This window comes from Lates calcarifer, linkage group LG10, assembly GCF_001640805.2.
Source record: "Lates calcarifer isolate ASB-BC8 linkage group LG10, TLL_Latcal_v3, whole genome shotgun sequence".
Taxonomy (NCBI): domain Eukaryota; kingdom Metazoa; phylum Chordata; class Actinopteri; family Centropomidae; genus Lates; species Lates calcarifer.
Genome location: NC_066842.1, coordinates 5,564,503 through 5,592,455, shown reverse-complemented (window position 1 = coordinate 5,592,455; position 27,953 = coordinate 5,564,503). Strand labels below are relative to the sequence as shown.

General features: G+C 40.5%; 1 protein-coding gene and 1 long non-coding RNA gene across 2 annotated transcripts; one reads left to right on the top strand and one right to left on the bottom strand.

Annotated features, from left to right (window-relative positions):
* The first annotated feature begins 158 nt into the window (after nucleotides 1–158).
* LOC108883032 (uncharacterized) lies at nucleotides 159–20,226 on the top strand. Its single transcript, XR_001960866.2, has 5 exons — nucleotides 159–639; nucleotides 5,550–5,600; nucleotides 8,896–9,039; nucleotides 9,494–9,590; nucleotides 19,977–20,226. It is a non-coding gene; the product is annotated as an uncharacterized LOC108883032 (long non-coding RNA).
* crabp1a (cellular retinoic acid binding protein 1a) lies at nucleotides 9,694–27,722 on the bottom strand. The gene is made up of 4 exons (XM_018675888.2): nucleotides 27,340–27,722; nucleotides 23,382–23,560; nucleotides 13,699–13,812; nucleotides 9,694–10,078 (listed from the first exon to the last, which is right to left on the bottom strand). The coding sequence occupies exons 1-4, from the start codon at nucleotides 27,407–27,409 to the stop codon at nucleotides 10,028–10,030; spliced, it is 414 nt and encodes a 137-aa protein (XP_018531404.1). The 5' UTR covers nucleotides 27,410–27,722; the 3' UTR covers nucleotides 9,694–10,027.
* Nucleotides 27,723–27,953: the final 231 nt, after the last annotated feature.

Here is a 27,953-nt window from a genome sequence, read left to right as displayed (position 1 = left end):
TATAATGAACTTAACGTTACCCTTGTGGAAATCTAATTTCATTTCCATAATCTAATAATGCAGATACAGAGAGGATAAAAGAAATGAATATGGATCAGAAAGTAGTGTTAAGTACTAATGTGGTCCCATGAAACAATGCTTTCCTTTCAGATCCTGCAGAGGGAGCCCTCACACCATCCACCAACATAAGTTCTTTGCATCTAGGACAAACAGTGTTTTTTTGTTTGTTTGTTTTACAAAGGTTAATTTGGAGACAAAATGGCTCAAGTTCATCACAGCTTCATTGTCTTTATTTACAGGTTATTAATTAGGTAAGTGTATTTGTTACCATTTGCCATCATGACTGAAGATTATCTGGTCTCTTCCCTCTGGACCACAGTCTGTTCTCATTTCCATCACGTATAAAAGATGTCCAGAAGCAGCAAACAAGATCCCAAAAACAACAACGGCAAGGCCAGAGATGGTGCTGATCTCGGACGTCCTGATGCCGATCGTTCACTTAAAGCTCACCGTACCATGGGAGGACTGCACTAAGGAAGCAGATGATGGCAAAGCACACTGAGCTAATGGAAGACAGCCAAAGCAACGGGCTGAGAGGGACGTGTGAGACCATTGGAATTGGATGCAGAGGGTTCATAGGTAAGTCCCTCTGCAGGACCTGCAATGTGGGTGTCAAAGGGGCAAAAAGGCAATTTAGGCTATTTAGTTGGCCACTGAGGCAGCAAAAGTTGCTTTATGGTAGCTGTGGAGCAGGAGGGGAGAGCAATGGGTGGGTCAAATATAGTGTCTCACAGGTCTTTAGACCTGAGAAATGAGGCTTGAAGGTGTTCAATCAGTGGCCATTGAGAGAGAAGGGGTCTGTCGATTGCCTGGTGATGCAAAAACTGAATTTGACCAAGTAACTAGCCAGTCTCCTCTAGACCTCTAGACCTCCCACATACTGTACAATGAGGGTAAAGAGGAGTGAGACAGAACCATGTCCCAGACCCAAACTTCACCCCATTTACTGTACCTGCACCTTTCAGACCATGAACAAAACACTTCCACTCAAAGACACACACCCTTTACCCACTTGGCCATTGCGGTGCAGAGGCCCTGATGAGGAGTGAGGCTGACACATGCCAGCAGAGCACTCCATGCCTCCCACTGGCAGCGCTAACAATGAGTTCCTCAAAGGCAGCACCGGCTGAGGGGGAGTGGAGGGCCTTTTTTTCTCCCCTCCCAAAGCTCTTCTGCGTGATTACTTCCTTGGAGTGCACACTCCTGAACTTTCAGCAGCTTTCAACTCCCAATTGTCAGACACTTCCGCAACTTCTGACTCAGAGAGCAGAGCTATTGTCACAACTACAGAGCTGGTATTGTCCCTCAAGCTTGGAGGCCTTGGCACTCGCAATGTAGAGCAATTAAGTCACAGAGTGACCACGTAGATTTCTGTTCTTTAGTCTTGTATGTAAGGAGTTCGGGGGTTTTACAGTGTTTGCTGTATTTCAAAATTCTACTGGCACTTTGCCTACAGTGCTTTTAAAGAGGAACAACATCTGAATACTTGTCCTGTACTTCTTTTTGGAGAAGACCACCTTGGCAACCATGACAAAGCTTGGACAGCATTTGGATGGTGCCAGGTTTTTACTCTGTGTGCATAAGACATCAGTAGCATTTCTGAATAAGGGTGGATTATCCACAAGTTTTTGTGATTTGGAAAGTATTTTTAAAAAGGGTTATAAGGTTTGAAGACCGGCGAATTAAAAGAATAAGAAGCATGAGTCAGAGCAGCTATTAATAACTCAAAGCACTCATCATTTTTCTCAAACAAAACATCTGTCTGTCAACTTTGTGGGTGATTTCTACCCACTGCATCCCAACGTTGTTTTCGTCTATATGAGAGGATGTTTGTGTATGGTGGCAGATGCACAGCCCAGCTGTGGTGCCTGCTTTACAGGGTGATTTGTCTTGATGATGAGAAAGCGTTACCCTGCAGGGCTCCTCTCTCCTCTATAAAGGGATTAGTGAAGTCTGGCACTCTTACATAACCTCTGCAAGCTCCTGTGCTGAACAGTCAATTTTACATGCTCAGCTCCAGCAACTTTTGCAGGCAAGAGAAAAAAATCTCTCCACCAACTGTTTTAACCTATTAACAGCCAATTTACAGCAAAGATGTTGGACATGGGAGGGTCACTCATCCTAACCTGTTGTTCTCAGACAATAGATCCGCTCTTCATCTTGTGTTCTCATCTTTACTAATCAATAGACCCCATACTATAGATTTGGAAACAGCTCACACACTGGTGTTTCCCAGAACTTATAGCTAGCAGTGTGGTTCTGTAGATGGCAAATCTCCTCATCCACCACTTTGGTGCAGACTCAAATATCTCAACAACTAATGGATGGATTGTAATGAAATTGACTTTCATGGTCCATGAGCGACTCTAATGACAGAATCAGTGAAATATCTCAGCATCCACTTGATGTATTAGAACAAAAGTTTTGTAAAGACATTTGTTTTTCTCACAGGACGTATCCTAGTGACTAATGATGATCCCGTCTTTTCCTCTTGTGCCACTGAGTTTCACATTTGTAAAATCAAATATGAAAACGATGGATTGCAGTGAAACTTGGTTAACTTTTCATCCAGCACCATATTCATCTTTGGTTTATTACTAAATATCTGCAAAACTAATGGCAACTCCATGAAACAGAGCTGCTAGCATGGCCGTAGAGCAGCTCAAGATTTGTTCTTATGAATGGCTTATAATTGATCTAGAAACCATTAGTAATTGATTTATTAGCCATTAAGCCATTAGTCACAACTTTGTGAAGGGAGTCTACACACAGCCTCAAAGAGCAGCTAATATGACTTTATCTTGTTCTTGTATTATTTGTATTACAGCAATTCCTGCTCGCCATTTGAGTACATCAGAAATGCTCCATTTAGTACCACACGGTCCACTGGCATTTATGTCCATTACAGCGGACTAATGGACACTAGCAGCTGCACTTGCACTCAAAGTTTGAGAATGTCAACTTTGTTTCTGATGCTGTATGATTCAGATATGATGGCGATGGTGATTTTTAAATTACTGTCAACTTTGTTTTTTCTCACACGATGAAATTATTATTTCATAGACATTACCAGCAGGACATTTGTGTTGAATTATATTTAAACATTAAATCTAGTGACTCATGTTGGGATTTATTAACATAGCTGTTTCACTGACGCTCTGCCCAAAACTGAGCAAAGTCCATCATAAGGCAAACAGCAGTAATTCAATGCAGAGCAAATTCACATGTGATTTGTATAACAAATCACAGACAAACAATATAATTACTGAAAAGAGTTATGAACCTCTGTTGGCTTCTTCACCCTCTGTGTCAGGTTTATTGAAAATCGTATGTTTTGCAGTTTCTCAAAACAGCAGATAATGAAAACAATCAAAGAGCAGTAGAAAAATCACTTCCACCACATTAATCCTTTTTAGAACACCCAGGAGAGTACTTTTGACTTGCAACACCTTTCTGCCATTAAGTGGTGGGGTTTATGGAAAATGTGGTGTTGATATTAACACTTTTAGCATTAACAATGACAGTGAGTTAATGTAGAACCTACTTGTTGCGTTGATTATGATCTCATTTGTTATCACTGTGTGATATCTTATCTATGTAGTACATGATCACTCCAGACACTGGAGTGAACATTTAATTACTTACATCCAGTGTCCAGCTTTTCATATAGCCATCTCTGAGACTTCTGTCTCCATCTGATACAGAGGGGCTCAATCTAATTTTTGGTTGCCAAAGGCATTGTTTGTCTGATAGCTGTAACTGTAACTGCACATTTTCTGAAAAGATTAGTTACTGTTAAATTCTTCAAATGTAATCTTTCAATGCATTTAGCACCACAAACAAAATTTCAATCCCCTATGTTGTATTGTTGTGTCTACAGAAATATTACATGCCAAGCCTGAGTACATAAGAAAAAAATATACCAGGTAAAACTAACCTTAAAAGCTTGTAAAATGGTGATTGGCAGTTTGAATCCCAGGATAGACAGATAATTTCTGGTTGGGAGAATGAAAAAGTATGCTGAGTGATCCATGATTTGAATGTCTGCTACTTAGTATTACATGGCAACTGGTGGTGTAATGAACTGGATGTTAAATTAATTGTGTCCTGACCTAATATAGGCTACAGTTTGGTCGTAATTTCGAAATATAGTATATTGCAGTGTCCTTGACTACACCACAGTAGAATTGTCAAAACAGTCACTGCCTGCTTGCAAAATGACTTGAAAATTTCACAAACTAAAAGCAGCAAAATGTTGAAAATCAACAATTTAAAGCAAGTTTCTGCAGGTTGGTCATCATTCCCTGCTGAAAAGAATAGAGACTGGGGAGGAAGTCATGAAATCAGACAGAAATGTGGACCTTGCAGTTTGAATATGGGAAAGATAATCTGCAGTAGTCTTAAATATTGGTAAATAATGGTAATTGGGATGTTATTCAGGTACCTGAAATGTAAATGTTTCTTTATTATTCATCATCATTGTCCTCATCATGTTTGCTCCTATCTTCTTCCTCTTTTCTTCTTCTCTAAGCATACGTATGTATAAAGCTGCGACTGCCAAGAGTGCTCTCAAAATGTGTGTGTGTGTGTGTGTCCCCTCCCGAGAAAGCCATTTATTGAGACTTAAGCGTAACCAAATATATCACAAGATGAAAGTCATTGTGGATGTCAGAGGCACAAAGCACGCTGGGTAATTTAATGTGACAGCCCCCCCACCCTAAAAAAAACACACACATAGACACACTTGGCTGAACATGGCAGTGTAAAGGGTTAGTCAGCACCATCTGCCAGGGTTAAAGACCAGTGCAGTGATTTGCATTCTGTCATTTTAGAGTCCTGTACTGTAACATTAGCATAACGTCATGGCAAACCAAAGTTAGTGCCTTTGGGAATCACTTTCTAATAAGGCATGGTAACTAATGATTTTATTAATGGTTAATAAATCATATAATAATACTTCACTGATCAGTTTTAAACCTTGAGTTGCCAACTTGTGAAAAACCCATTTGGCAGTTCTTATGATTTATCGGTCATTAAGCCATTAGTTACAACATTTAAAAGTGTTCCTTGTCAGCAAGTGGTACCAAGATTTGGGTTATGATTAGTGTTAAACAAGTGCAAATGCAGGCTAATTTTTTTAATTTCTTCTAACCAGTGACCTGTTCAAAAACTTGCCTGGTAGTAGGGGCTGATTGCTTGACCTGCATTAGTCCACCTTGCAGCTTTCTTGAGAGCATCGTCCAGACAGCTTCACTCTCAGCACTGCACTTCCTTCCCTCCATTTATTATTTTGGAGGTAGAACTCAGAGTAAGCACAGTGGTAATGTTGCTAATAGTCCCCTATTGGGCAGGAAGACTGTGTGAGCTCACAACTATGGTAAGTATGATAGGTCAAGTCTTTCTGTATAATGTGATGGTTTTGCTAACCTGAAGGTTTCTTTAAAAACATGTCTGATCATCTGAATGCCTTGTGTTTCTTGCCTTGCCAGACTTCTATTCAGAAGTTGTTGCCGCATTACCAGATCCATGCAATGAACTTGGTGAGTACAGTCTTGTCTTTAACAACAGAAATGGTTGCCAAAACTAAAACAATAAGACCAAGGTGGCTTCAAAATTGAATTTCCCTTTAAGGATGCACTAATTAGTGTGAGGTCTTATTGTGCACAAAAACCCAATGGGCCTTTTTCAGCAGCCCCTAACTCCAAAACACTCAGGGACAAGTTAAACTGGGACACCACGTGGAAAGAGAGGGGATTTTCCTCTGTTCTTTAGGAAGCAGCATTGAACTCCACTGTACTCACACAGGCTCCACTGTTTGGTGCCCAGAAGAGAGCAGTAGGACAGGCAGAGGGGCCCCTTCCCCTACAAAATGGAGTAAAAACACAACAATCCCTTTATTCGGCTGTTTGGACCTGCGATCTGAACAGCAGCTCGTCATTAAATTAACATCACAGCAGGCGCGCGCTCTGGCCCTTGCTTCCAGGAGCATAGTGGTGCACTCAGGAGGAAACTCATCTTTTCAGAGGATACCAGGTCAAAAAGCAGGGGTGGCATAGACACGTCCCAGCAGCCTTGGTGTTGAGGAATAGAAACAGTTGCCGAGCCACTGTGTAAGTCCTCACGAGGCAGAGTGTTGAAAGGACAACCTTTTAATCCCTGGCAGCCGTGAAGGACAGAGACAGATTTGCTTTTTGTTTCTGATGTTGTGCCACTTTCTCGCCATATCCACCCTGTGGACAGGACTGAAGTCTGTGCCAAGGCCTCTGACCACTGGTGAGGCTGCAACACATTTAGCTAAACTGAGGCTGTGTTGGCCCAGACCACAGACTCATCTGTTGTGCACCTGCTCCGGGGAGGTGTCTTGAATAAGTTCCCCAATGGTTTTCCAATAGAAAGATTTGTATGTAGTATTAGTAGTGCACTGCCTGGCTCATGCACCCAAACAGTAAATTAGCTCCCGAGCAGCACTAAAACATTGTTTAGATAAAACAAAGGCTAAATTATTGGTCTGGAGAGAAGAGTTTCAAACTGAGGTTTATCAGAAAATTGATTACAGTCACTTTACCTTTTCTGTACTTCAAAATGAATAGATTCAGTCCTCCAATTGAAACCACTGGGATATGGACTCCAACCTGTATGAATGGGTTCGTTTATTTTAGCCCGCCAATTCTCTTTGCCTCAAGCTTTTGGCATAAAAAACCTTTCTGGCAGAAAAAAAAAACTTTCCTCCTCATCAGAGGAGGAAAGAGGGAGAACTCCTCTTACAAGCAAATAAAGAGGAAAGTCTATATATACAATAGTTTTACATTACAATGACAAGTTTGGGTCGAATGTCCGATGAAATGTCCAAAAATTTAGACATTTCAATTCAGACATTTATAGAAATGTCTGCTTTATAGCTTAGTCCTTCCTTCCCCAGTGGTATCTGGGTCAGAAGTCTGTCTTTCAGCAGACCACAACCTTTTCCGCAGTAAATTCATCCAGCTCTTGCTGAAGGAATCCATCACACTTTCAGGCCAGCAGGGAGCATATGCCTCAGGTCTTTACATCAGTTATGCCCAGAACACCTTCAAAAGAAGGCACATGTTGCTGCCTCCAGTGATGTGAAGAAGCAGCAGTGGGTTGACCCTGAGGTCCTCTTGCTTGGCTGAAATCCTCAATCTGTCATACACAGAGTGAAGACAGTCACCATGTAAAAGAACCTTCGCTTGAGCACACCCTGACATTCAGAGACTAAAAAAAATCTGTGCAAGTATGTGGAAAGTGTCTAGTGAGGTTTCTGCAGATACAGCTTTCACAGATTGACCTAATAATCATTTAATTTCACTATTCTCCCAACCAAGTCCCCAAGACACCTGAACTCCTCTTTTGAGGGCTGTGAGCTGAACTGCACTTCGATGTTGCATCTATGAATATCACAAAAAAGATACACCCGTCTTGGACTTTGATGCCCAATTTGAATGCAGAAAGAGACCAAAGCAGTCAATATTCCCAGAATGCCCTCCACTATATAATTTGGAGGGAAATGGTCCAGAAATTTTCCAGTACTACAAAACACATTGGCTATAGACTTGAGTCACATGGCACATTTCACTTCCCACTGTCATTTGTCAAAAAATGACAGAAATGCTTTGAAGAAAGAAAATAAAGGGGAGTATTGGTCAGGGTTTACCATCAATTGCATCTTCACCATAGTATCTGAACTTTCCATCGTACCGTATTAAAGTGAAATAATGAGCTATTACTCAAAAATTATGTAAACAGATTGCAGATGGAGAGAACTGGCTTTAAAATGTTTTTCACATATGTTTTCCATTTCCCCCCTCTAACCATTAATTTAGACTTCAGGGCCACTTTACAGTATATAATCCCACATTCCTAATAAGGTTCCAGGTATATTAACACCAATAGCACAAGTCATGTGTCTCAGCTATAAATCTTTTCTATATTCCTGTTCATTGGATTCTCTCTCTGTTTGACCATCTTGTTGGTAAAACAAGCAGCAGCATAGATCGCTGGGCAATCAGGTTAGAGAGGCTGGTGAAGCAAAAGAGGTCAGATAGACGAACTGACCACAACGCTACTGTGTCTGTTCGTTCCAGTAACATTGGCTCCACATGACAGGCCCCGAAGGCAAGTCACATGAAGACAACTTTTCTGTTTCTACATCCCTTTGAATGTCCAAATACACAATGCAAGAAATGTTTCTACATGTGTCTGTGAATTTAAGACTCATTCTTTGCTAAGAATGAAAACTCTTATATGTTGGTTCATGTAACTGTGCAACTGTGGTATTAGCCTCTCTGGAGTGACAGGACTCTGCCTGGAAGCTCTTGACTGTTATTTGCTCCAGTCTGGCTGGTCTTATCTTGCCGCCCCAGTCTGCCTTTAATCTTGTTGACTCCAAACTGTATCAGACACAAAGACGTGTCTCTCGGGAGTGTCTGGGAAGAAGCGGAGCGAGCGACGAATAGCAGCAGGGAGTGGGAGGCTGGAGCAGGATGGGATGTGGGGTTTTCAACCTAAGGCTCTTTGAAAGGGGAGGTTCAGGGTTTTTACAAAGTGTATTAGTGTGATTTCATCATAAGTTGGGAGTTCTTGCAAATTCTAGTCATTTTTATCTTTGATATTTCAGGATCTTAAGTTCACAGGGTTTGCAACAGTATGCCAAGGCACAAGCGGTTCTTAAAAATAATAGAATAAAAATATTAAAGGCTTTATATCAAGGACACAAAGGTCTTCAAAATTATTGTTTTTAACAAGAAATATATGCACTATCCTAACTGCTTACAGCCTGATTTATCAATGAGAACATTAACACTTTTGTTACCAAAGCCAGAAACCTGTGAAGACCTGGGACAGTGTTGCAGAACCAGCACCAAGACCTTTTTGTTCCCAAGCAGATGTTGACCTTCCACCTCTCCACCAGCCACCCATCAAGCTGTGTCACACAAGTACCCTGCAATTAAGAGGAAACGGGTAATATTTGGGTATTATCAGTCTCTATCTTAAATCAAAAAATATTTTTAGATCAACTCTCCAATGCATGAGTACATAATTTGTTGACCATGTCCCCTTGAGGTCTATTTTCTCTAGAGCTTCTAGAGTTTGCCCATTTGTCCATTTTTTCTTGCGTCAGGTTAAGTCTGATGAAACCTCTAACAACACCCGCTATCACAGCTGGGTGTAATTAGGCGTGATCTGTTGAAGTTGTCCCAGCTTTGTTGTAGCAAGGTGCTATCACTGGATCACTTGGTGTGAATATAACTATGTTTGTTTTTGAAGAAAACTCCTGGCATACTCTTAAATGGGCTATTTCTAGGTTTTTTTTCTCGACAGGAGCGGCTGGTAGCGATGACTGTTTGGCAAAGGCTTCAGTCCTCGTTGTGTTTACGTTACGAGGAGTAGTATACACCCTCAGCTATGTTTTCAGGCCAGTGTGGACGCTACAGTGACTTGCCAGCGGAGAGTGGAGACAAGTCCTGGAGAGTAAAAGTCTGATGTTGAATCACAACAGTTCTTCTAGGCTGGTAAGTGAACAGCTATCAATACTGACGTTGGCTGTGTAGCAATAGCAAAAGCTATAAATAGCTCCTTCATTATGAATGCATATAATCAGGAAAGAGGCTTTGATACTGTTTGTTCCATTTTTTATTGTTTCCTGTCATAGAACATGAATACTTAATCGATGCAACTGATGACTAAATCCTACGCAAACAGCTGACACCAGGGTTGCAGATATGGACACTGACATATCCAGCTACTGTACTGCAGACACAATACTCACTACAGATAACCAGATTACAGAGACAATGCTATTGTATGTGGAGACTATGCAGATTGATGCTTAGAGATAACACAGGATACTTTGCAAATGCGTTAGCGTGTTAGCATGACAGAGAGTTGTTGGGTTTAAATGAGTTGTGGTCCAACTGGGTTTCTTCCTTGTCCTTATGGTTGTAGAGCTTCATTCCCGGACGTAAATCCGTGTGCACACTACATCATCTGCCCCAAAAACCTGGAGGAAACAAAGAGACATTTCTGCATTTTAGACACCTGGTAGTCAGTTAAATGAGATTCATATTTTGAGGATGTTCAGCTCTAACAAACACCTGTGACATTATGCTTCCTAAGCCTAGGTATACATACTGAAGGTTCAAGACTGTTTGTGATAATATTACCATATTATGTGCAGTGTATGAGAGAACCAAAGTTGGTTGGTTTACTTAAAAAAATAAAATAAAATTTGGGTTTGGGTTCACAGTGAAGAAAACTGTCCAACTAAATCTCAAAATGACATATGTGTCACAACATCACAGGCAAAATTATGGCCATCAGTTTAGGTCACTCTGCAAACTGTTGATGATGAAACCAAAAGAAAGTGGTTAATATCTGATTCATGCATCCCTTGAACGCACAGGCTTGAAGTGAGTCCAATCTTCTGATGTGCCATCATTTTCTTATTTTATTTCAGGGCTGATGTAGCTGCAGAAAATCCAAACGACTTTGCCCTTAAAAGTGTTTTCAGACTAAGCCAATTAAACGGATCATGCAAATCGTATGGAAATGTGCCCCACTTACAGTGTGAACTGCCACAGACAATCAGACCACTGCTTTATGATCGCTAGTCCTCCATTAAGTCTCAGGCTGAAGCTGTTCAATTGTGGGGTTGTGTCTGTGTGTCTGGGGGCTTTTTTGGAAACAGATTGTTATGATTGTTTGGCTTTTTCCAGTTGCTTGTCCCAAAAGAAAGAGGTTGTCTGGGTGCAAAGATGACTCATGTTTCTTTTCCTCTAGAGAGGCTTTAGATTTTCCAGGATTTTAATGATATAGTATTTATTTAATCAGCATCAAGTTTTGTATTTTAATAGGCATGGAGGTATTTTTTATCAATGCTATGGAACGGCACTGATGTCATTTCCTAACTGATATTAAGTTGGCTGGTTAGTTTGGATCTGGCCAGGTAGTTAATGAGATTTCATATTTACACGTGTAGATATGTAATAGTTCCAATCACAGTCAAATACTGACAAATGCAGTTTAGAAGATGACTCTCTTGCGGTGGAAAAAAAGAAACTGAATACTGTGAGACTGGGCCAAAGCTAACAGCAGCAGGAATTACATTTTCTGTTAAACAGTCACAGTCACATTCTAATTTTGAGAGAGCACTCACAGCAAGGTGCAGACTATTTTGGGCATCAGTGCAAGTCTATCAAAATGAAACAAGTCACCCAGCTCCTCTCAAATATGCTATAGTTTATTCCCCAGACATTCTCTCTGCTTATGCCATGTCAATATTTGAGAATTAAGTGTTGTAAGTTTGAAAAGCATTTATACAATTTGACAGGATGAAACTGACTGAAACAGTAGATTTACCTTGTTTTAGTCATGATATATGTTTGGCTACATGTGTCTTCTTAAGGATTGCCCAAAGGTGAACTTTTGCAGGGATAGATTTTGTGTTTAAAAGTGCAAGTAGATGATATTCTGAGCCCAGTATACAGTATTTCTAAAATTTGCTTTTACTTATTTATTTACTGAGAAAACTGTGGAAATAACAAAAAGATGACAACCTGCCAGTGAAGTCAACCCTTTCAGAGTTAGCATGGTCTTTGGACCTTCCCTGTATGGGTCTGTCAGTCTATCCATTTCTATATTTTACTCATTTCGGATGGTCACATTTATTCTGTGTTTCCACAGATAGTGTAGTCTTGCTGTGCTGCAATGAAGAGACAGTAATACAGAGAAGGAATTTCTCACCAGAAAGACTGTGACGTTGGAAGATGCTCATTTCATCTGTCAAACTCAAGACTGCTCAGTCCTTTTTTTTTTTTTAGCTTCAGCTGAACGTCTATACATTCACACACATAGCAAGGACTGTAGATTTTGTGTCCCATCTCTTACAGTGTGGTCACATTAGGAGGGGACTGATGCACAGCCAATATGGAACAGAGGAAGGATTTTGGCTGCCAATAACTGTTGAACACAAACACGCATTTAAGTAATAAGACAGACTTGAAAAATACTTAAACAGTCTGCATGCACGTTACTCCTACTTGGTTTAAGCATATTTCAGTCAGAGTGCCTGGGCAGCCTGGTATCACCAGATGACATATGAACCGTTTTCCTTATGTCATTCTGTGTGTTATTACTCCATATTTTGGTTTTCATGTGGCATTTCGCACTCTCTTCTCACTAACCCCTAACCCTAACCAAAATTAAATTAAAATGCGTAGACATGACACACATAATGTCCTGAAATTGGCATGCAATTTATACGTAATCCCATGAGATCATGTTAGCCTGAGAGTTCTGCCTGAATGGAGATGTCTTCACCAGTAAGACTTGTCACTTTGCCCTTCACTGACACTGTCAAAGCTGCTGTGGCAAACCAAAACTAGGGCAGTTGTCTCAGGTGGATGATGGATGGCAACAAATACAAGTAGCCAATTTCTTACCATAGACCTACAGTATCTAGATTCTACATTATGATTGATGAGTGTGACTCTGTGCAGCTTTTTTGCTGATTAACGAATTGAATTGGGTCTCTGTGAGCTGCAGTTTAACTGTGGTCTGTCTGAGAGTTGGATGATGGTGAGACACCAGGGAGGACTGAGGTGAGAAGAATATAGAGACACAGAGACTTGGCTGCTGTCACAGCTCGGCCGGATCAATCTCCATTAGAGCATGAAAGCTTCAGCTCCTCCAGGGCATCTGGGGGCCAAAGTGTCAGGCGCTGTAACACGTTCTGCTTATTCCACCCAAGCACTGGAAGAGATTTCATATGTTCTGCCTTCTTCTCAGCACTGAAGATATGATTAAAGCTGCTTCTGCTCTTCCTCCCAGTCTTCATGCTCCTGGCTTGTAATATAAAGCACTGCAAACATCCTGTGATGATTTTTTTTCAGCATCTAAACCTTCTATATTGTTGTTTCAAGCTTTTGCCTGTTGGACATTCATCTTACAAGTACTCAAGGAACAACAAAGCAGAGCGTGGGAGCGTTGAGAGAGGAAAACTGCTGGATTCCCGAGAACTGTTCATCTGGTCCGTTGGCCTTGGACTGCTCCCCTGCACATCGTTCGAGGGGCTTTAGACCCATTGACTCCTGCCCATATTAATCTGGCTAAATACAGGGGGTATTACTGCGATGTCAGCGTAGCAGCTCCTCTTGTTCTCCTTTCACATCTCTCTGCGGGGTGGATGAAAGCTCGGCTCCTTGGGAAACGGCTTCTCTCATTTCCTTTACGGATGAATCTCCAGGGTGACTTCATTCACTCCCTGCCTCATTTCATTAACCATTTCTCAAACACAGTACACTAGCTTCTTGAAAATCCCATTTTTATGCATCTGATGACTTCTAAGCTTCCATGAGAACAAACCACGTAACAGACAAACCATACAGATTAGCTGCGGTCAGATCACACTCTCTCTGTATTTAGAATAATGTTTAGGAAATAATATTTTAATCTTTTTTTAAATTTAGTTTTCTCTTTGTTGAGCATAGACCTCAGCCAGAGGTAAGAGTTCATTAATCTACTGAATTTAAGAGCTTTTGTCTTTGCAAAGAGTTTCTTTTTCCACTCAGTAATCTATTAAGAAGCTTTCAGTAAGATAATGAATCATTCCTGTGCGCTCACCAGTGTGAGCTCATCTCCGTTCAGCTCTCGGGTCCAGTATGTTTTGGGGCCTTGGCCATCCACCAGAGTCTGCTGACAGTGGATCTTGTTCTCGGACTCCCAGGTGGCAAGGCTCTGCAGAGGGAGGGACAACAAGGTGGGAAGGTCAGCATGATGGTGTGAGTGATGGTAAAACACATTCTCAAGGTCTATCTTTACAGGGCTTTGTACTAGAATCACTCGCTGTGTCTCAATTTGCATGCTTCCATACAACACTTGCTATTTTGAGTGCATAAATGCATTCACACTCACAAGTATATAAAACATGCAGTGCACCATAAGCACCCAGGTGTGGTACTCAAACGATGGACACTTCTCACCCTCAGTAATCGCCATTTTGGCTATGTCTCTTTTCATTTATACGTCATGTTAGCAGAGAAGCCAGCAGATGTTTCGGTGGGTGACATTCATGGTCACATCTTGCGGTTGCCATTTCCAGTACATGCATAAAGGCCATGTTTATACTGTGTACACAGTGTACTGCATGTAAGTGTATTAAGTTGGGAGCTGGCAGCTGGTTTGTATGTTTGGGTGTATGTTTGTATGTTTGGGTGTAGTCAGAAGTGTGCTCTGTTGCACTGGTAACCACACCCAACAGTGATGTCACAGTGCACTGACACACCCAGGAGTACACTTCTGCATCACTGCAGCAAGGTGTGGAGGTTGCAAAACAAGGTACCATGTGGGGTTTTTGATCTCACCTCAAGCTTTGTGGTAGCAGTTTAGGGAATTAAAGCCCTTTTTTTTCAACATCTCTGTCCAGAAATTGGTGTCCACAAAAAATGGCTTTCCCAGCTTGGCCCACATAGAGCCCTGACCTCAACCCCATCCAACACCTTTGGGGTGAAGTGGAACAGTCTGAGCTAGGCCTTATCACCCAGCATCAGTGGCCACCCTCACTAATGCTGTTGTGGCTGAATGGGAGCAAATCTCTGCAGCCAGGGTCCAAAATCTGGTGGAAAGTCTCTGTTACAGCAGCACATTAATGCCCATGGTTTTGGTGATCATATCATATCATATACATGTGTTATGTTCAGGTGTCCACATACCTTTGGCCTAGTTCATCATTGGACAGTCCAGACCTCAATGAACAAAGCAATATGATATTATAAATCAGTGGCCTGACTGAGAAAAAAAAACATAAAATCCTCTTAGCACTGGTCGGTCAAGGTCCCCGTCTGTTAATTCGCTTCAATAACAGTTCAAATGACTTCAACAGGATTAGTCAGACTCTGACTTAAGGACTAATTTTTCCCGAAGTGACTCAAATTGCCCATCAGAGTTAAGAATTTATAAAAGATCAGGAACAAGGTGATCCTGTGGCGCTAATTTGTGCTAACAGAGAGGATTTATCATTTTGGACAGCTTGGGGTCCATTAACCGCCCTCATGTTTCATTAGCTCAACTGTCCAATGTCGCACAAGCTATTCTGCTAAAGGAACAATTAGACATAGTGGCTAATATGTTTATTCACTATCTTGCTGAGAGTTAGGTGAGACGATTGATACCACTCTCACATCTATCTGTTAAATCTAAAGCTCACTAATTAACATGTTATATTGTTTGTTCTGTGCAAAAGACGTGTAAAAATAAGTAGTGGTGGATATTTTTATATTAAAATATATTAAAAATATAAAGATAATTTTCTATTAAAATATATTTTATGCTTAGCTAGTTTCTCTGTTTGAAGAGTGTATCTATGTCCCCCACTCAATATTCTGTTAACACCCATTAACCCTATTATACTTGCGTCAACAAAAGACCATGGGAACAGAGGAATGAATCCCATGTTTTCAGGCTTTATGCTAAGCTAAGATAACCATCTCCTGGCTGTAGCTTCATATGTAACTGACAGATATGAGAGTTTTATCAATGACTATTTACAAGCTAAAGGATTACATTAGCCTATACTCCTTATATTCTGTCCTCAGTGTTGGCTTTGTGTCCCTCTCTGAATCTTAATTTGTTTTCCCACACAGCAGAAATGTGTTTTCCCTCTCAGTAAAGCCAAATGTATTTTCCTTTTCGACATGTCATCTTTAGCTAGTGATCCTGTTCCAGAGCCTTCATGGGGCTGATCAAAGCTGCCGTTCCTTCATCCAATTCAAACACAACATTGACATCCAGCAAAATAAAACTCTGGACAGGCCAATTTTGAACACCCATTATGTTTTTCCAGTATTTCCTAGCATGATAGCGTATTTGTAGTGTTGCTCATGGATTATTTGTTTGATAATTTGTACAATTTTGTGTTTTAAAAAGCACCACTACTCTGTTTTGGATGAAGCAGCAGCCTTAGTTTCTCAGAGGCAAATGTTAATCACCATATCAAAGGTGAGGAAAACCATCATGGATCCCTGCAGGCTGCTGTCTGCAGACTGTGCCAAGCAGAACAACAGCAGGGCTTTTCTGCAGCTTTCTACCACTCCCTTCAAATTTTTTTTTTTTTTTTTTAACTAATAAAGCCTGATCCCAGAGAGACGATTAGCTACGGCTCCATATAGAGCTAGCATCGGTCAGCCTCAGACTTGGATGGATTTTCTCTCATTCTCTCAACTGCACATTAACTTACAGACAAATTCTCACACATAGTCTTTCTCTTTCAAATAACACACCAGAGCTTGTGCACACACATTTGAGACCAAGACAAATTCATCCTGCTCGTCCAAGGCATTTGTTTCTACCATGCCCTGTTTTTCTTTCCTTTTCTTTTTCCTGTGGAGTTATACTTATCAGAACATCTGCTGCCTTTGGCTTTGGATCGGTCTCTCACAGACTTTAGCATTTTCATTGCTTATCAGACACAAAGAGAGTGTCAAAAAGCAGGGGAACATTTCATTTCCTGCTTGGTTTAAAGTTTTTATGTTGGATTTTACAATATTTCTTTCAGAGACCAAAATAACACCTCCCCCCTCTGGATTCATCTCTTCCCACAGTTTGATCACATTATCTCTCTTTCTTATAAGTGTTTGCTCATCACTTTTCCCATCCTTACTAGCTCATGCCTCACCCTAAGGACACAAAATCTGAAGCACAGTGGCTCTTTATCATATCAGTTCATTTTTGTTTTACCAAGCAACAAATCCAGATCTGAGTGGTGAAGAGTGCACAGTGCCCTAAGCTGCACTTTCTCTAATAATCACTCAGCTCTGAATACAACAAAAAAACATCTGACAGTACAAAACTCCATTGAAAAAACCCAGACTTCTTGAATAATGAACTCCATAAGAAGCTATGGTCCTGATTAAAGGGATTATTTTGGGGCATGTCTGCTTGCCTGACAAAATGTCTTAGTTTATCATTACAACAGTAGTTAATGGTTGCACACTTGTTTCATTTCATCTCCACCCAGACATCTCTATGCCCATATTTTGATTCTCTGGCTCAAGTCAAACTGAAGCATAAAGCCCCTAAAATTTCATGTGGTAATTTATTCATATTATTCTGATGCCACATGTTTTTGTTTTAGACAGCCAGTGAAAACTGCTGCACTCTGTTTGTTGCTTCAAACCCAATGACCCCTCCCTGTGTTCCTGTGTCTGTCACAGTGTAATTTCTGCCTCTGCTATTTGGAGTCACTGAATTCAGAAATGTTCAAGTCCTTCACAGAAGGGTTCTAAAAATATCATTTTTGAGATTTTAATGATATAGCCACAAATTTTTGATACATGTTATGGCCAGCATTTTTCAGCATGGTGCTGAATTGTTTTCTTGCCTGTAGATAAATTCCATGTTTTTGTGTGTTTAATTGACTTGCTATGCGCAGGCTTATACTTAAACTTTACTCTATATTACACCAGAATTTAACTGCATTAGGTAATCATAAGCGTACCAGTTGAGCACATTTCATCTATGATTAGTGTCAAATTTTCTTTTTTTCTGGGAAATTCCTGGAATATTATTTGGAAAATACTAGAGATGCTTTTAACAGTTCCAGAAGATGTTTGTCATCTTGCATTTCTGTCAAAGTAGCTTCGAGTTTGCTGCCCTCTGTGGTCAATATACGTCATGACATGACATTATCGAACAGAACTCAATCAAAATCAACCAGAACTGAAAATAGTGCCCATTAATCCATCTATTATCTATACCGCTTATCCTTAAACCCAGCCCACACTGGGGTGAGAGGCAGGGTAAACCCTGGACAGGTCACTGAAAATAGTAATTAGTCTGAAATCTCGTTAAATAACCTTTAATCTTGAAAGGTATTTATAAATCAATGCAAGGAGCTGACAGAGTAACACTTTTTTTTTTTTAAGTTTTGAATGAAGTGTGACTCAGATTCTACAAATGGGGCCACAAATCCCTTTATGTTGTCCTGCCTCTCCATGCTAAATGACAGTATCAAAAGTAAGTAAATCACACTGATGTCTTAGGCTCTGTCTGTTCTAGAAATATGTCCCAACAACTATCTTCATCTTTACATTATAGGGTCATATATCTGGACATACATATGCCATGTTGTCCTTGTAATCAAACAGGTTTTGTTTCTGATTCTTATTCTTACAGCATGTCTGGCTCCCTGTCTGGCTCTCCATTTAGCCCCATTGCAGGTGACTGATACTAAAAGTTTGTCTCTATAGCAACCGGCTGGGTTAAAAGACTCCATTTGTCTCAGTCTTTTTGCCCAGAAGTGACTTGCTTTGTTCTATCCCAGAAAGTGAAGCTTATGCATTCAGGTGAAAATATTGCAGCATCACCACAGACGCTCTTTTATTTCTCAAAAGTTATTTTTCAAGAGAATTCAACCTCAGCTGCACAAGAAAGCAAATACTCTTGTGCTTATGTTTGTCCTGCATGTTTTTCCTCCTTAATAAACACCTCCATCCATCAGAGCAGGTACATAATCGCCTCATTATGACTTCCACTCTGCACTAAAGCCTGTCTGGTGTCTGTTTCGTTGTCATCTCCGTGACTGACAGGAAACACCTTATCACTTTCTCCTTCTGAGAGTGAGAAGAGGCTGTCTGATCCCACCTCGCTCACACAGATTAACTGGAGCTTTTTAACCTTGTGGCGGCGTTAATCAGCCCTCTGCTCTTCGCCAGGCACAGATCAGCGTGTAATCCCTTTAACCACGGGGCAGCGGGACTCAGCCAAAACCCACTTGGGCCTCTCCTGCCAACCACTCCACCTGAGAGTCCGCCAACCAACACCCCGCACTGCCCCCCCCCCCCCCCCCCCCCGCCCACCCCCCTCACCGGCACATGTGCCAGTGTCAGTGGGCGTTGCCTCCTGCAGGTTTAGCTCCAGTCTTGCGTATGATTGCCACACAAGAGCACAATGTCTTTTTTTGCCACCGCCTCAATATCGACTTTGCAAAACAATAGACAAAAATATAACACAGACCAATCAGAAACTATCAAGGCAGTAATATATTTTTTAAATGGGTCGGCTTGAATTTGAAAAAGAAACAACAACTCTGGTTCTCAGCTCTGATATGTGGGTGTTCATTTAACAAAGTCTGCTGATTTTAGGGTTTAAAAAAAAGATAAGATAAATTTAAAGCTACAGTGATCAAACTTTTTTAATGTAAAAAGTTCCTCAAATGACTGTGCACTTTGAAAAGGGTCATTCATAATGAAAATACACTATATGCTATCTGCCCAGCAGGGAATGGCAGAAAGAAGTTGCCATTTGGTGAACATAGCAGAGCATTTAGCAGCTAAAGAGCCACATATTCCCCCCAGGAGTTGGTAGAGACCAAAACAAAGCTAAAAGAAAGTTAATATTGGACTGACATCCATCAGGTGACCAGAAACAGAGTCTGAATCAGTGATACATATGATCTGTATGTGCTATATGGGTAGCAGGTTCACCATGATAATTGTATATGGTGATAATATGTCAATATTTTGTTCTGTAATTTTTGTTTTGTTCACAGCTTCTTCTTTGAGGATTTTGCCAGTTGGTATCTTCCTCTGTATTGTTCTTTTCCTGCAGCCATCTTCACTTTTTGTTTGTTTCGGGCACTCTTTCCCTTCAGTCTGGCCTTCAGCAGTGAATCACATCATCAGCTGGAATCCAGCTTGAGAAAGGGGTTGACAGCGCACTGAAACTCAACTCAAGAACCACTCGCAAACATCCTCAAACACCCCACTCAGTTTCGGCAATAGCTGAAAGCCACTGTAACCTCGTAGCCATTTTTTGGAGTACAAAGTCAAAGCAATGAAAGACATGTTACTGACTTAAATTTTTTCTGACTACGCTCTATTATAAACAAATCTATTTTTTTGCAGGCGAATGCTGTGATGCTCAAGTTCAAACCCAAACAAATGGATGTGGCAAATTTGTGATGACAACTTGACTCATCGACCTCATAGCGGAGAGGCTTCATGTGGCGTAAAAGCCACACTGAGATGCCGTCTAGTCCTGCCCGGTACCCAGCATGCCGCAGGGCACAGACAGAAGGAGCCACACTGTCTCCTGGGATCTGAAATGGGTCATTTCTGCTCCCCCTGACCGCAACATGGAGTTCGAACCATGAAACAAAAGGTAGAGACAAAAATCTATATCTAAAATATATGTGTTGATTGTTGTTCAAACATTTACAAATGATATAAGCATTATGTGAATATATGCAGTTTTGCACTTTAAAGGAAGTAATTTAGACAGAAATACACAGATCTTATTAGATTTTATCTCCAATTTCCAAGGCTGTTAGCTGATTTTTTTGGAGTTAATGCAGTGTATGCACACAATTGCACATTTTTCCGTTTTCCATGTGCAATATTTCTTCTCCACAAGAATGAATACCACTGGTTTCTGTTGCCCAGGAATGTTTCATGATGGTAAAATTTCAGTAATACATTTGAGGGTAGAACCTGAAACTCTCCAGGCCCCTTTTGGAAGAAGTTTATTGTTTTGTCCAAGATGCTTGTCAGAAAACATTTGTGTGGTTAGAGCAGCAGTCCTGTAATGAGAAAAATGCAACTACAGGTGATGGATAGTTGACTAACAGCGTCATCATGCTTGTTATGATGCAAATTAGATAAAATGTATGTTCAGTGAAACAGTATAAAGAGTCTGACTGGCAGTTTAGGAAAATAAGCAAATATCTGGTGAAACTGTTTCAATCAATTCAAGATGCCATGACCTGTAATGTTGAGGTCAAAGTCAACTGTAACACTTTATATTTCAGTAATAGTAAATACACTTAATACACAAGATGGGAATTGTCATCACCTTCAAACTCACTGACAGGACTGACATTAGGCCATAGAAATGTGAGTTATTAGAGATGAGAGATGACAAATTATGATGGTGATTTTTTTTTTCTTTTTTGCAAAAATGCTTCTTTTTCATCTATGAATTAATCATTTATGTTAATATACCTCTAGTTTTAAAGGTTAGCATATTTACAGACCTTTGGGCCTGTAAATATCAGACCACACTGCATACTGTAAAATGTAAAAAAAAAAAAAAAGAAAAAAAAAAAGACAGAAAAGAAAGTAAGACTATTTGATTAAACTCTGCAACTGTAGAGATGAACAGTAATGCTAATGTGACAATACAAGGAGTATCTTATGAACAGCTTTTATCCAAGATGCATTTTCCTTTTTAAAAAGTTGGTGTTGAATAATATGAGTAATCTCATCCATATAGCCCCAAATGCATCCAGTGGTTATAGAAGCTTGACAGGTTATACTGTGGCTGTCAACATCTCCCCATCCTGAATCTGTTACGCAACGTTCTGCTCAGCTTAACTGCAACAGCCACTGCAGCCTGTTCTATATGAAAAGTGTGTACATACAGTTGGGTGAATGTACTGCAGCACAGGTTTCACCTGTTTCAAACTTAATTTTCTCCATGGATTATCTGTAACAGTGGATGGAAGGGTGAGAAACTGCTGGTTCAAAGCTGCCCTGCTGGTGTGTCCTTCAGCAAAACACTATATTCCTATCAGCTGCAATATTTCCACAAAGTAAAAAGATATTTTTCCCAGAATTGCACCTCCTCGACAAATTAGTTTTACATTAGGAAAAAATCTGGCTTCTGCTTCACAGTTGGTTCTTTGCGACAGATCAAGTGAAATCTAATCAACATTATCTCTGATTCAAATGTGTCCTGGTTACAACTTGGACAGTGCAATAAGCCTGTAATGTGTTGCAAAATCTGCGTGTACTATTGTGAATCTGCCTTCAACTTAATTTCTATTTAGATTGTCAGATTCATACCTAACATGTAAAATGTATCTGTACTTTCTCTCAAAATGCTGTACTGTTAACTTATGTAACAGTAAAGAGAGAATAATAATTTAGCACTGCAGTCTATTGGTTAATAGCTGTCTCTTTTATGTGGCTCCTTGCCTCATCTGTATATGCTACCATTGTTTACTCACTGTGTCCTTACTGACACCAAACAAGAGTCGTCTTCTCTCCAGCTCAGGCACTGGTTGCTTAGCAGAGGACGATAAACAGCTGCCAGCCTCTGGACCATTAATGCCATTCTCATTACCTCTAGTGAGTCAGTGGCAGTGGGTGTTTTTGCCACAACATCTTGTCTCTAAATTCTGTTTTGGAGCATTGACTCCCCTCATTGTGTCGATGCAATAAAATCATTGAGCGAATTGTGTTCGAACTAAATCAACCGCTCATGCATTGCTTGGAAAAACTTTAAAACTTAGAGTCTCGGTGTGGCTGTGAAAGTTTAAAATCAAAACACCTCCTCTGATGAGTGAAAAAATAACTGATTTATGTTATTTCTTTCCTCAAGACCTTTGTAAATGTAAATGTGTTATAATATACTGTGTGCAAGAGGTGGCCAATATGAGCAATTCATTTTATGAAGGAACAAAATCATAGGAGAGAAGACTTAAATCAATAAATCAGCGCTTTCACGCAAATGAGAAAAACAGGTGGAGCTGAGCTCTGGGAAAATGATCATGATATGTCTTCACTATCTCATCTACTTCATCTAATTGAACAACCTATATTGATTACACAGTTGACGTCAGTGTTGAGATCATATTAGGAGGTGTCTCTAAGAAAGCGGTTCACTCATATTACATGTAACACCTGTTTTTTCAGGGTTTGTACACATTTTACAGTAAAAGTCCAATCATATACATTTTCTTTGTATTTATGGAGAACAGATAAACTCATTGTTAATATTTACATGTATTTTAGTGGAATTTGTTATGAGATCCAGGAATTTACAAGACCTTAACGTTTCCTGAAAAATAAAAAATTAAAAGAATATAATGTATGCCTCTGACTGTGTATGGGGATGTGAGAACTCCCCCTCAGGGCCTGAAGAGGTTCAGAGAGAAACTCTCTTCATCCTAACTCAAGCTGCCCTTAATCCAGCTGCACATGCAGGCGTGAGTGTGATACCAATGGATGAGACTGTGCGGAGGTGTTAATTTTTCATTGAACCCTCAACAACAGCAGCAAGGAGAGACCTTGAATATATGTAGAAAGTGTAGAGGATACATTGAATTAGATATCTGTGGGTGTTAAGATGGTGTTTCGTTTGCTCATGCAGGAGCAGATTTAATCACTTTAACATCAACTGAGTTATGAGGTGAAACAAATATGTAGCTCTTGGAAAGAAAACATTTATAAAAGAATAAGAAGAATGGTGACTGTGTATATATATATTTCAAATATCTAATTGTATGATTGGTTTTTTTGTAGCTCTACCTTGCACTTTCGTCCATCCACCGTCTCCTCGTTGAACTCTTCACCAATGTGGAAATTGATCTCGGTGGTGCGCACGCTGGTAGACGTTTTGATGTAGAACTGCTCGCCGTCCTGACGGATCTCCACGTGGGGGTGGGCAGCCGCAGCCACAGCCACCTTCCTCAGCATGGCGTTCACTCCTGAGAACAATGAGAGGAAGGATCAGGGGTAAGTTTAATCATTTAACAAGTTTAATTTAGTTATTAAAGGGGAAATGAGTTTGGATGTTTCACTGCCTCATAGAACAAAAATGATTATTTCATATTGTTTCATATAGATGTTTTAGGGTTGTTGATCATTACCCATGACTCAATAATTACAACATTCTGACTTTTCTGGCGTGTTGTTAATTATATAAACTTGGTTTGTAGCAGAAAATGAGCCAAGCAGACGTAGTTGTAATTATAGTAATTACAATAATGTGTATTGTGATATTTTACCTCTGTTTCTTGACTCTTCTAATTAGTCAGCTAATACACCATGTGTGTTTTTGTGTTCATTACACTCTGCCATAATTACAGGAGTGTCAGAGGCCATTGTTGTGCTTCTTATTGGTCACAGACAGAGGTCAACAAGAGTCACAGATTGTTTAATTCCCCATAAAATCAACTTCAGTCATGAGGCAGCTGTAGAGGAAGGGAAGAAAAGGTGAATCCCAGCTGGATGCTGAAAAGCTGAGACGTGAAAGAGGAAGTGTGTGAAAGTGGCTGCATTTAAGTATTGGGTGTTTTGATTTTCTTACAAAATAAAATTCACATGTGTACCTAACAGAGAAACTGAGAGACAAAGAGATGAAGCCTTTGTCATAGCCTCCTTCTGTTGTTGGTTCTAAAATTTTCACCAAAGCACCCCCCCCAGTATGTCCTCTTGTCTTTCTATCCTGCTTTACCCCCGACCCCACCCAGATTTAGACCTCTCCAGGCCCTCATGCCACATTCGATCAGTCAAAGGGCCTTAGATATACAGGCACATACTGGCTGCATGTGTCTGTATATTGGTGACATCCACACACTTAAATTTTAACCAAGAACGTCAGAAAGGTAGATATTTCAGAGTTAAAAATGCGATACATGTTTTGCGTGGCTCTGACAGAAACCTCAACTATTTCTCAAAAGTGGGAGAAATCTGTGGAATTTTGGCTCTTGAAGTTTGTGTGAAGGATTATTCAGCCATGTCTGGAGGAAAAAAAAAAGAACTCTTAAGGATGTCAGGGTAGATCAGCGCTGGTTTTCCTTTTGTCTGGTGGCTGTAAGAGTAGTGATCTTGCATGTGGCACAGCCCAGGCTTTTTGTAACCCTTTGGCATGCCCTGTTTGACTCTGCAAGGCCATCTGGCTTTGTGTCCTGCCAAAGGTCCTGGATCTATTATTTTATTTCCCTCTACAAATATATAAAAAACCTGTAACTTTGCAAACAAGATCAAGTTTTTATGACTTAAAAAAAATAGTTCTAATCAGTTTTGAGAGATCCTCCTACCCCCCAAAATCAATGTGGTTTTGCATGGTCAACACCCAGTAATAAAAACATATTGATCTGACAGCTCACACTCGACCCCACCCATGATCTGAGGGATCACGCCATGTGTTTTTATACCATTAAAAATGCATGCACATCCGTGAGCTGAGCAGTCTGCCCTCTTTTCTTAAAAGTTGGCACTTTCCCAAAATGTAATTTGCATATATGTGTTTTAATTAAGATCTTTTAGCTTTGTGTATGTTCAGAATAAGCTTGGTTTTTGGATTACTGTTTAACATTACAAAGACCCCACAGTGTGGAGTGCATGATCTTACAGAAGCAAAGAATAAGGTAGAAGGAGGCTCCTTTTTTAACACTAATAACCAAACATCTCAGGTTTCTGCTGACCCTGATGCTCAAATTTAAACTTCAGGAGTTTGTTTTTCTCACCTAGAGTCCCCATTAACTCAGGCCAGTCTTACAAAATCAGCATTTTGGTTCAGCAGTGAAATTGTATGTGAAGTGTACACAATCTTTACGTTCTCTGATCAAACGTAGACACATATGCCTGCTCTCAATTAACAAACTGTGAGTCTGATCAGTTCGTACAGCTCTGTTCACTCAGCGTGAATATAACAGTCCCATCCTACAGTAGGGAAAACTCCGAGTCAACAGATAATTATAAAGATGTTGATGGAAAGTGGCGGCCCTGCAGCACTGGAATCCACATTAGCTGCCCATCGCAGCTCTCAGTTGGCTGAGCCCTTATGTAAGAGTGAACGAGTGATCCGCTCCAGCAGATGTGGTTAATGTATTTGCAAATGGATGAAATGCTAAACTCAGAGGGTGACTGTTTTTTTTTTCTCTTAAGATCAGAGGAGCAGTTGCCTTATGAACCTTGTATCAAGATGGTGGTGTTGGAGAGGTGTTGAATTAGTTTTGTGAGCAATCTGACACGAAATTAATAAGATTTACAAAAAATATCAGAGTTTTTGGTTGATTTTCTCATCGACAGCTGGGTTTTAAATTGGAGAATAAAGATTAAGGCTATTTATGTAGTTTTTCATATTGTCAACAAATCCCATAAAAAGATGAACATCAACAATGTGTTCGTCCATCTCTGAACTTTTTCTCACGTTCACACCTTTGTCTGTGGCTTTCGGCCCCTGATTTATTAGTTCCCATCAAAGGCTTGGTGACATCTTAATTTTAGTTTTTAGTATATGTCTCTCAGAGTGAATGGTGCATTTGCAGTGCACTATTTTCAGCTGCAGGTTAATGTATATTTGGTATTTACAGCAGCAGCTCAAGATTAATTCAAATTAAACTACAGTGCCCAGGTTCCTCATAAAGAAGAAATATGTCACTTAGTGCAACTGTGTGGCTCAATGATGTGTGGCAGCACAAAGGAATAAATCATACCAGTCCTTGGATTCACAGATAATACTTTTGTGGAGGATCAGTTAGTACGTGTTGGTTTTGATCTTTTCATGGGGTTTCTTGACAATAAGAAAAATGGAGAACTATACGAGCCTTATAAACCTTTAGAGTATGAAATGGCACAGCACATTGTAGCAGGTTAGGGCAGAGAGACTGCAACTCAAAGCAAAGGCTTTCAGAACCAAATTTTCACTGAGATCCTCAAGAAATCTTACATGTGTTACAGAGATGCACAATTAACTAATTTTCAGTGGTTTGATGGTACAAAACTGTTCACTTTTCAACTTAAATTGCCCTTTTTGTGCTAAAGTAGGAATCATTCATGTCTAAAAAGTTCCAATTGTAATCCAGCTTGGTGTGAACACTTCCTGGATAGCTGTTGAAACTGCTTGCTGTATTCTCAGTGGGACTTCTCCCTAAAGATTTCGACATTATTCTAAAGACGTCCAGCCTTTTGCTGTGCCCTCTCTGTTTCAGCAGTCCCGGCGTGACGAAACGCTGCAACACAATTGAATGACCTAGTTAAACTGGTCCAAATCTAAACCATCACAATCATCAGTTAAGACCACAGAAGGGTGAAAAAGAATGAAAAAAGATAGGGCACAAGAAAACAACACTGGGCTCCAGAGACCTCCCCTGGCATTGCTAATGCATGCCCTACTTAAATGCTTAACATGAATAATGTTGTGCCCCCCTCCTCTCTTCAAGTAACAATACCACGTCTGTTTAGGCTGGAATTCAGCATCCAGTGTTTCATATCTCCTGTAAAGCCAAGGGATTTCCCTTCAGCAGCATCTCCCTGTAGATCTCTGCCTCCTTTTTCCCAGGGAGCTTCCCCGAACAATAAGATGTTGTTGGAAGTCAGGCATGCCATTCCCAAAGAACAAGAAAAGCCTTTTCTCTATATAGACATGATGGATAGTCAACCTCATGCAGGGATGTAGTGCTGGCTATGGAGGGGAGACAGGAGAGGGAGGGTAAAAAAAAAATTAAAAAAGAGAGAGAGAGGAGAGAGGGCTGCTTACCCAGGGCTTTGAGAAGTTCATCAAAATTCTCACTCCTCTTCATCTTCCAGGTGCCAGCAAAGTTAGGCATGACTGCTGAGGCTGAGTGCAAGGGCTGCAGAAAGAACCTGTTCCACGCTCTGATGTCTCTCCCTCTCTCTTTCCTCTCTCCTCTGTCTCTCTTTGACTCTTTCTCACCCTCCTCCTTCCTCCCTGTGCTCCTGTGTCCTCTGCTCTGGGCTCAGCCTCTCGTTCACACTGTTACACCGAGTGTTTCTCTGGGGTTTCTTTTATTTATTTATTCACACAGACGGGCGCTCACACACTCTTTACTGCTTCTTCGTCTTTGTCCGTGCGTGTCTCAATGTGCCGGCTGCAGTCTTGTCTTTAGCTCCTTTATAGCTACTGTCTTTAATGGGAGTCAGAGGAGGTCCCTCCCCCTGAAAGCTCTGTCCCATTAATGCAGTAGAGCAAGACTGACGTAACTGCTTTCTCTGGGAATCAAAACGGCTGGATTCATTCTTTTAAAGTGTATTTATAGAGCTTCAGTTTTTCAACAACTCAGTCATGAATAGTATTTTTTTTAAGCATGGAGTTTGGCTTTCATTATCACTGACATCCTTGGGGAGATGATT

Excerpts from the sequence above, each read along its gene's own strand:
- crabp1a (XM_018675888.2), bottom strand. The coding sequence starts at position 27,409 with ATGCCTAACTTTGCTGGCACCTGGAAGATGAAGAGGAGTGAGAATTTT. Across the intron at positions 23,561-27,339 it reads TGAACTTCTCAAAGCCCTGG|GAGTGAACGCCATGCTGAGG; the intron begins GTAAGCAGCCCT and ends CATTGTTCTCAG. Across the intron at positions 10,079-13,698 it reads ACGGAGATGAGCTCACACTG|GTTTTTGGGGCAGATGATGT; the intron begins GTGAGCGCACAG and ends TGTTTCCTCCAG.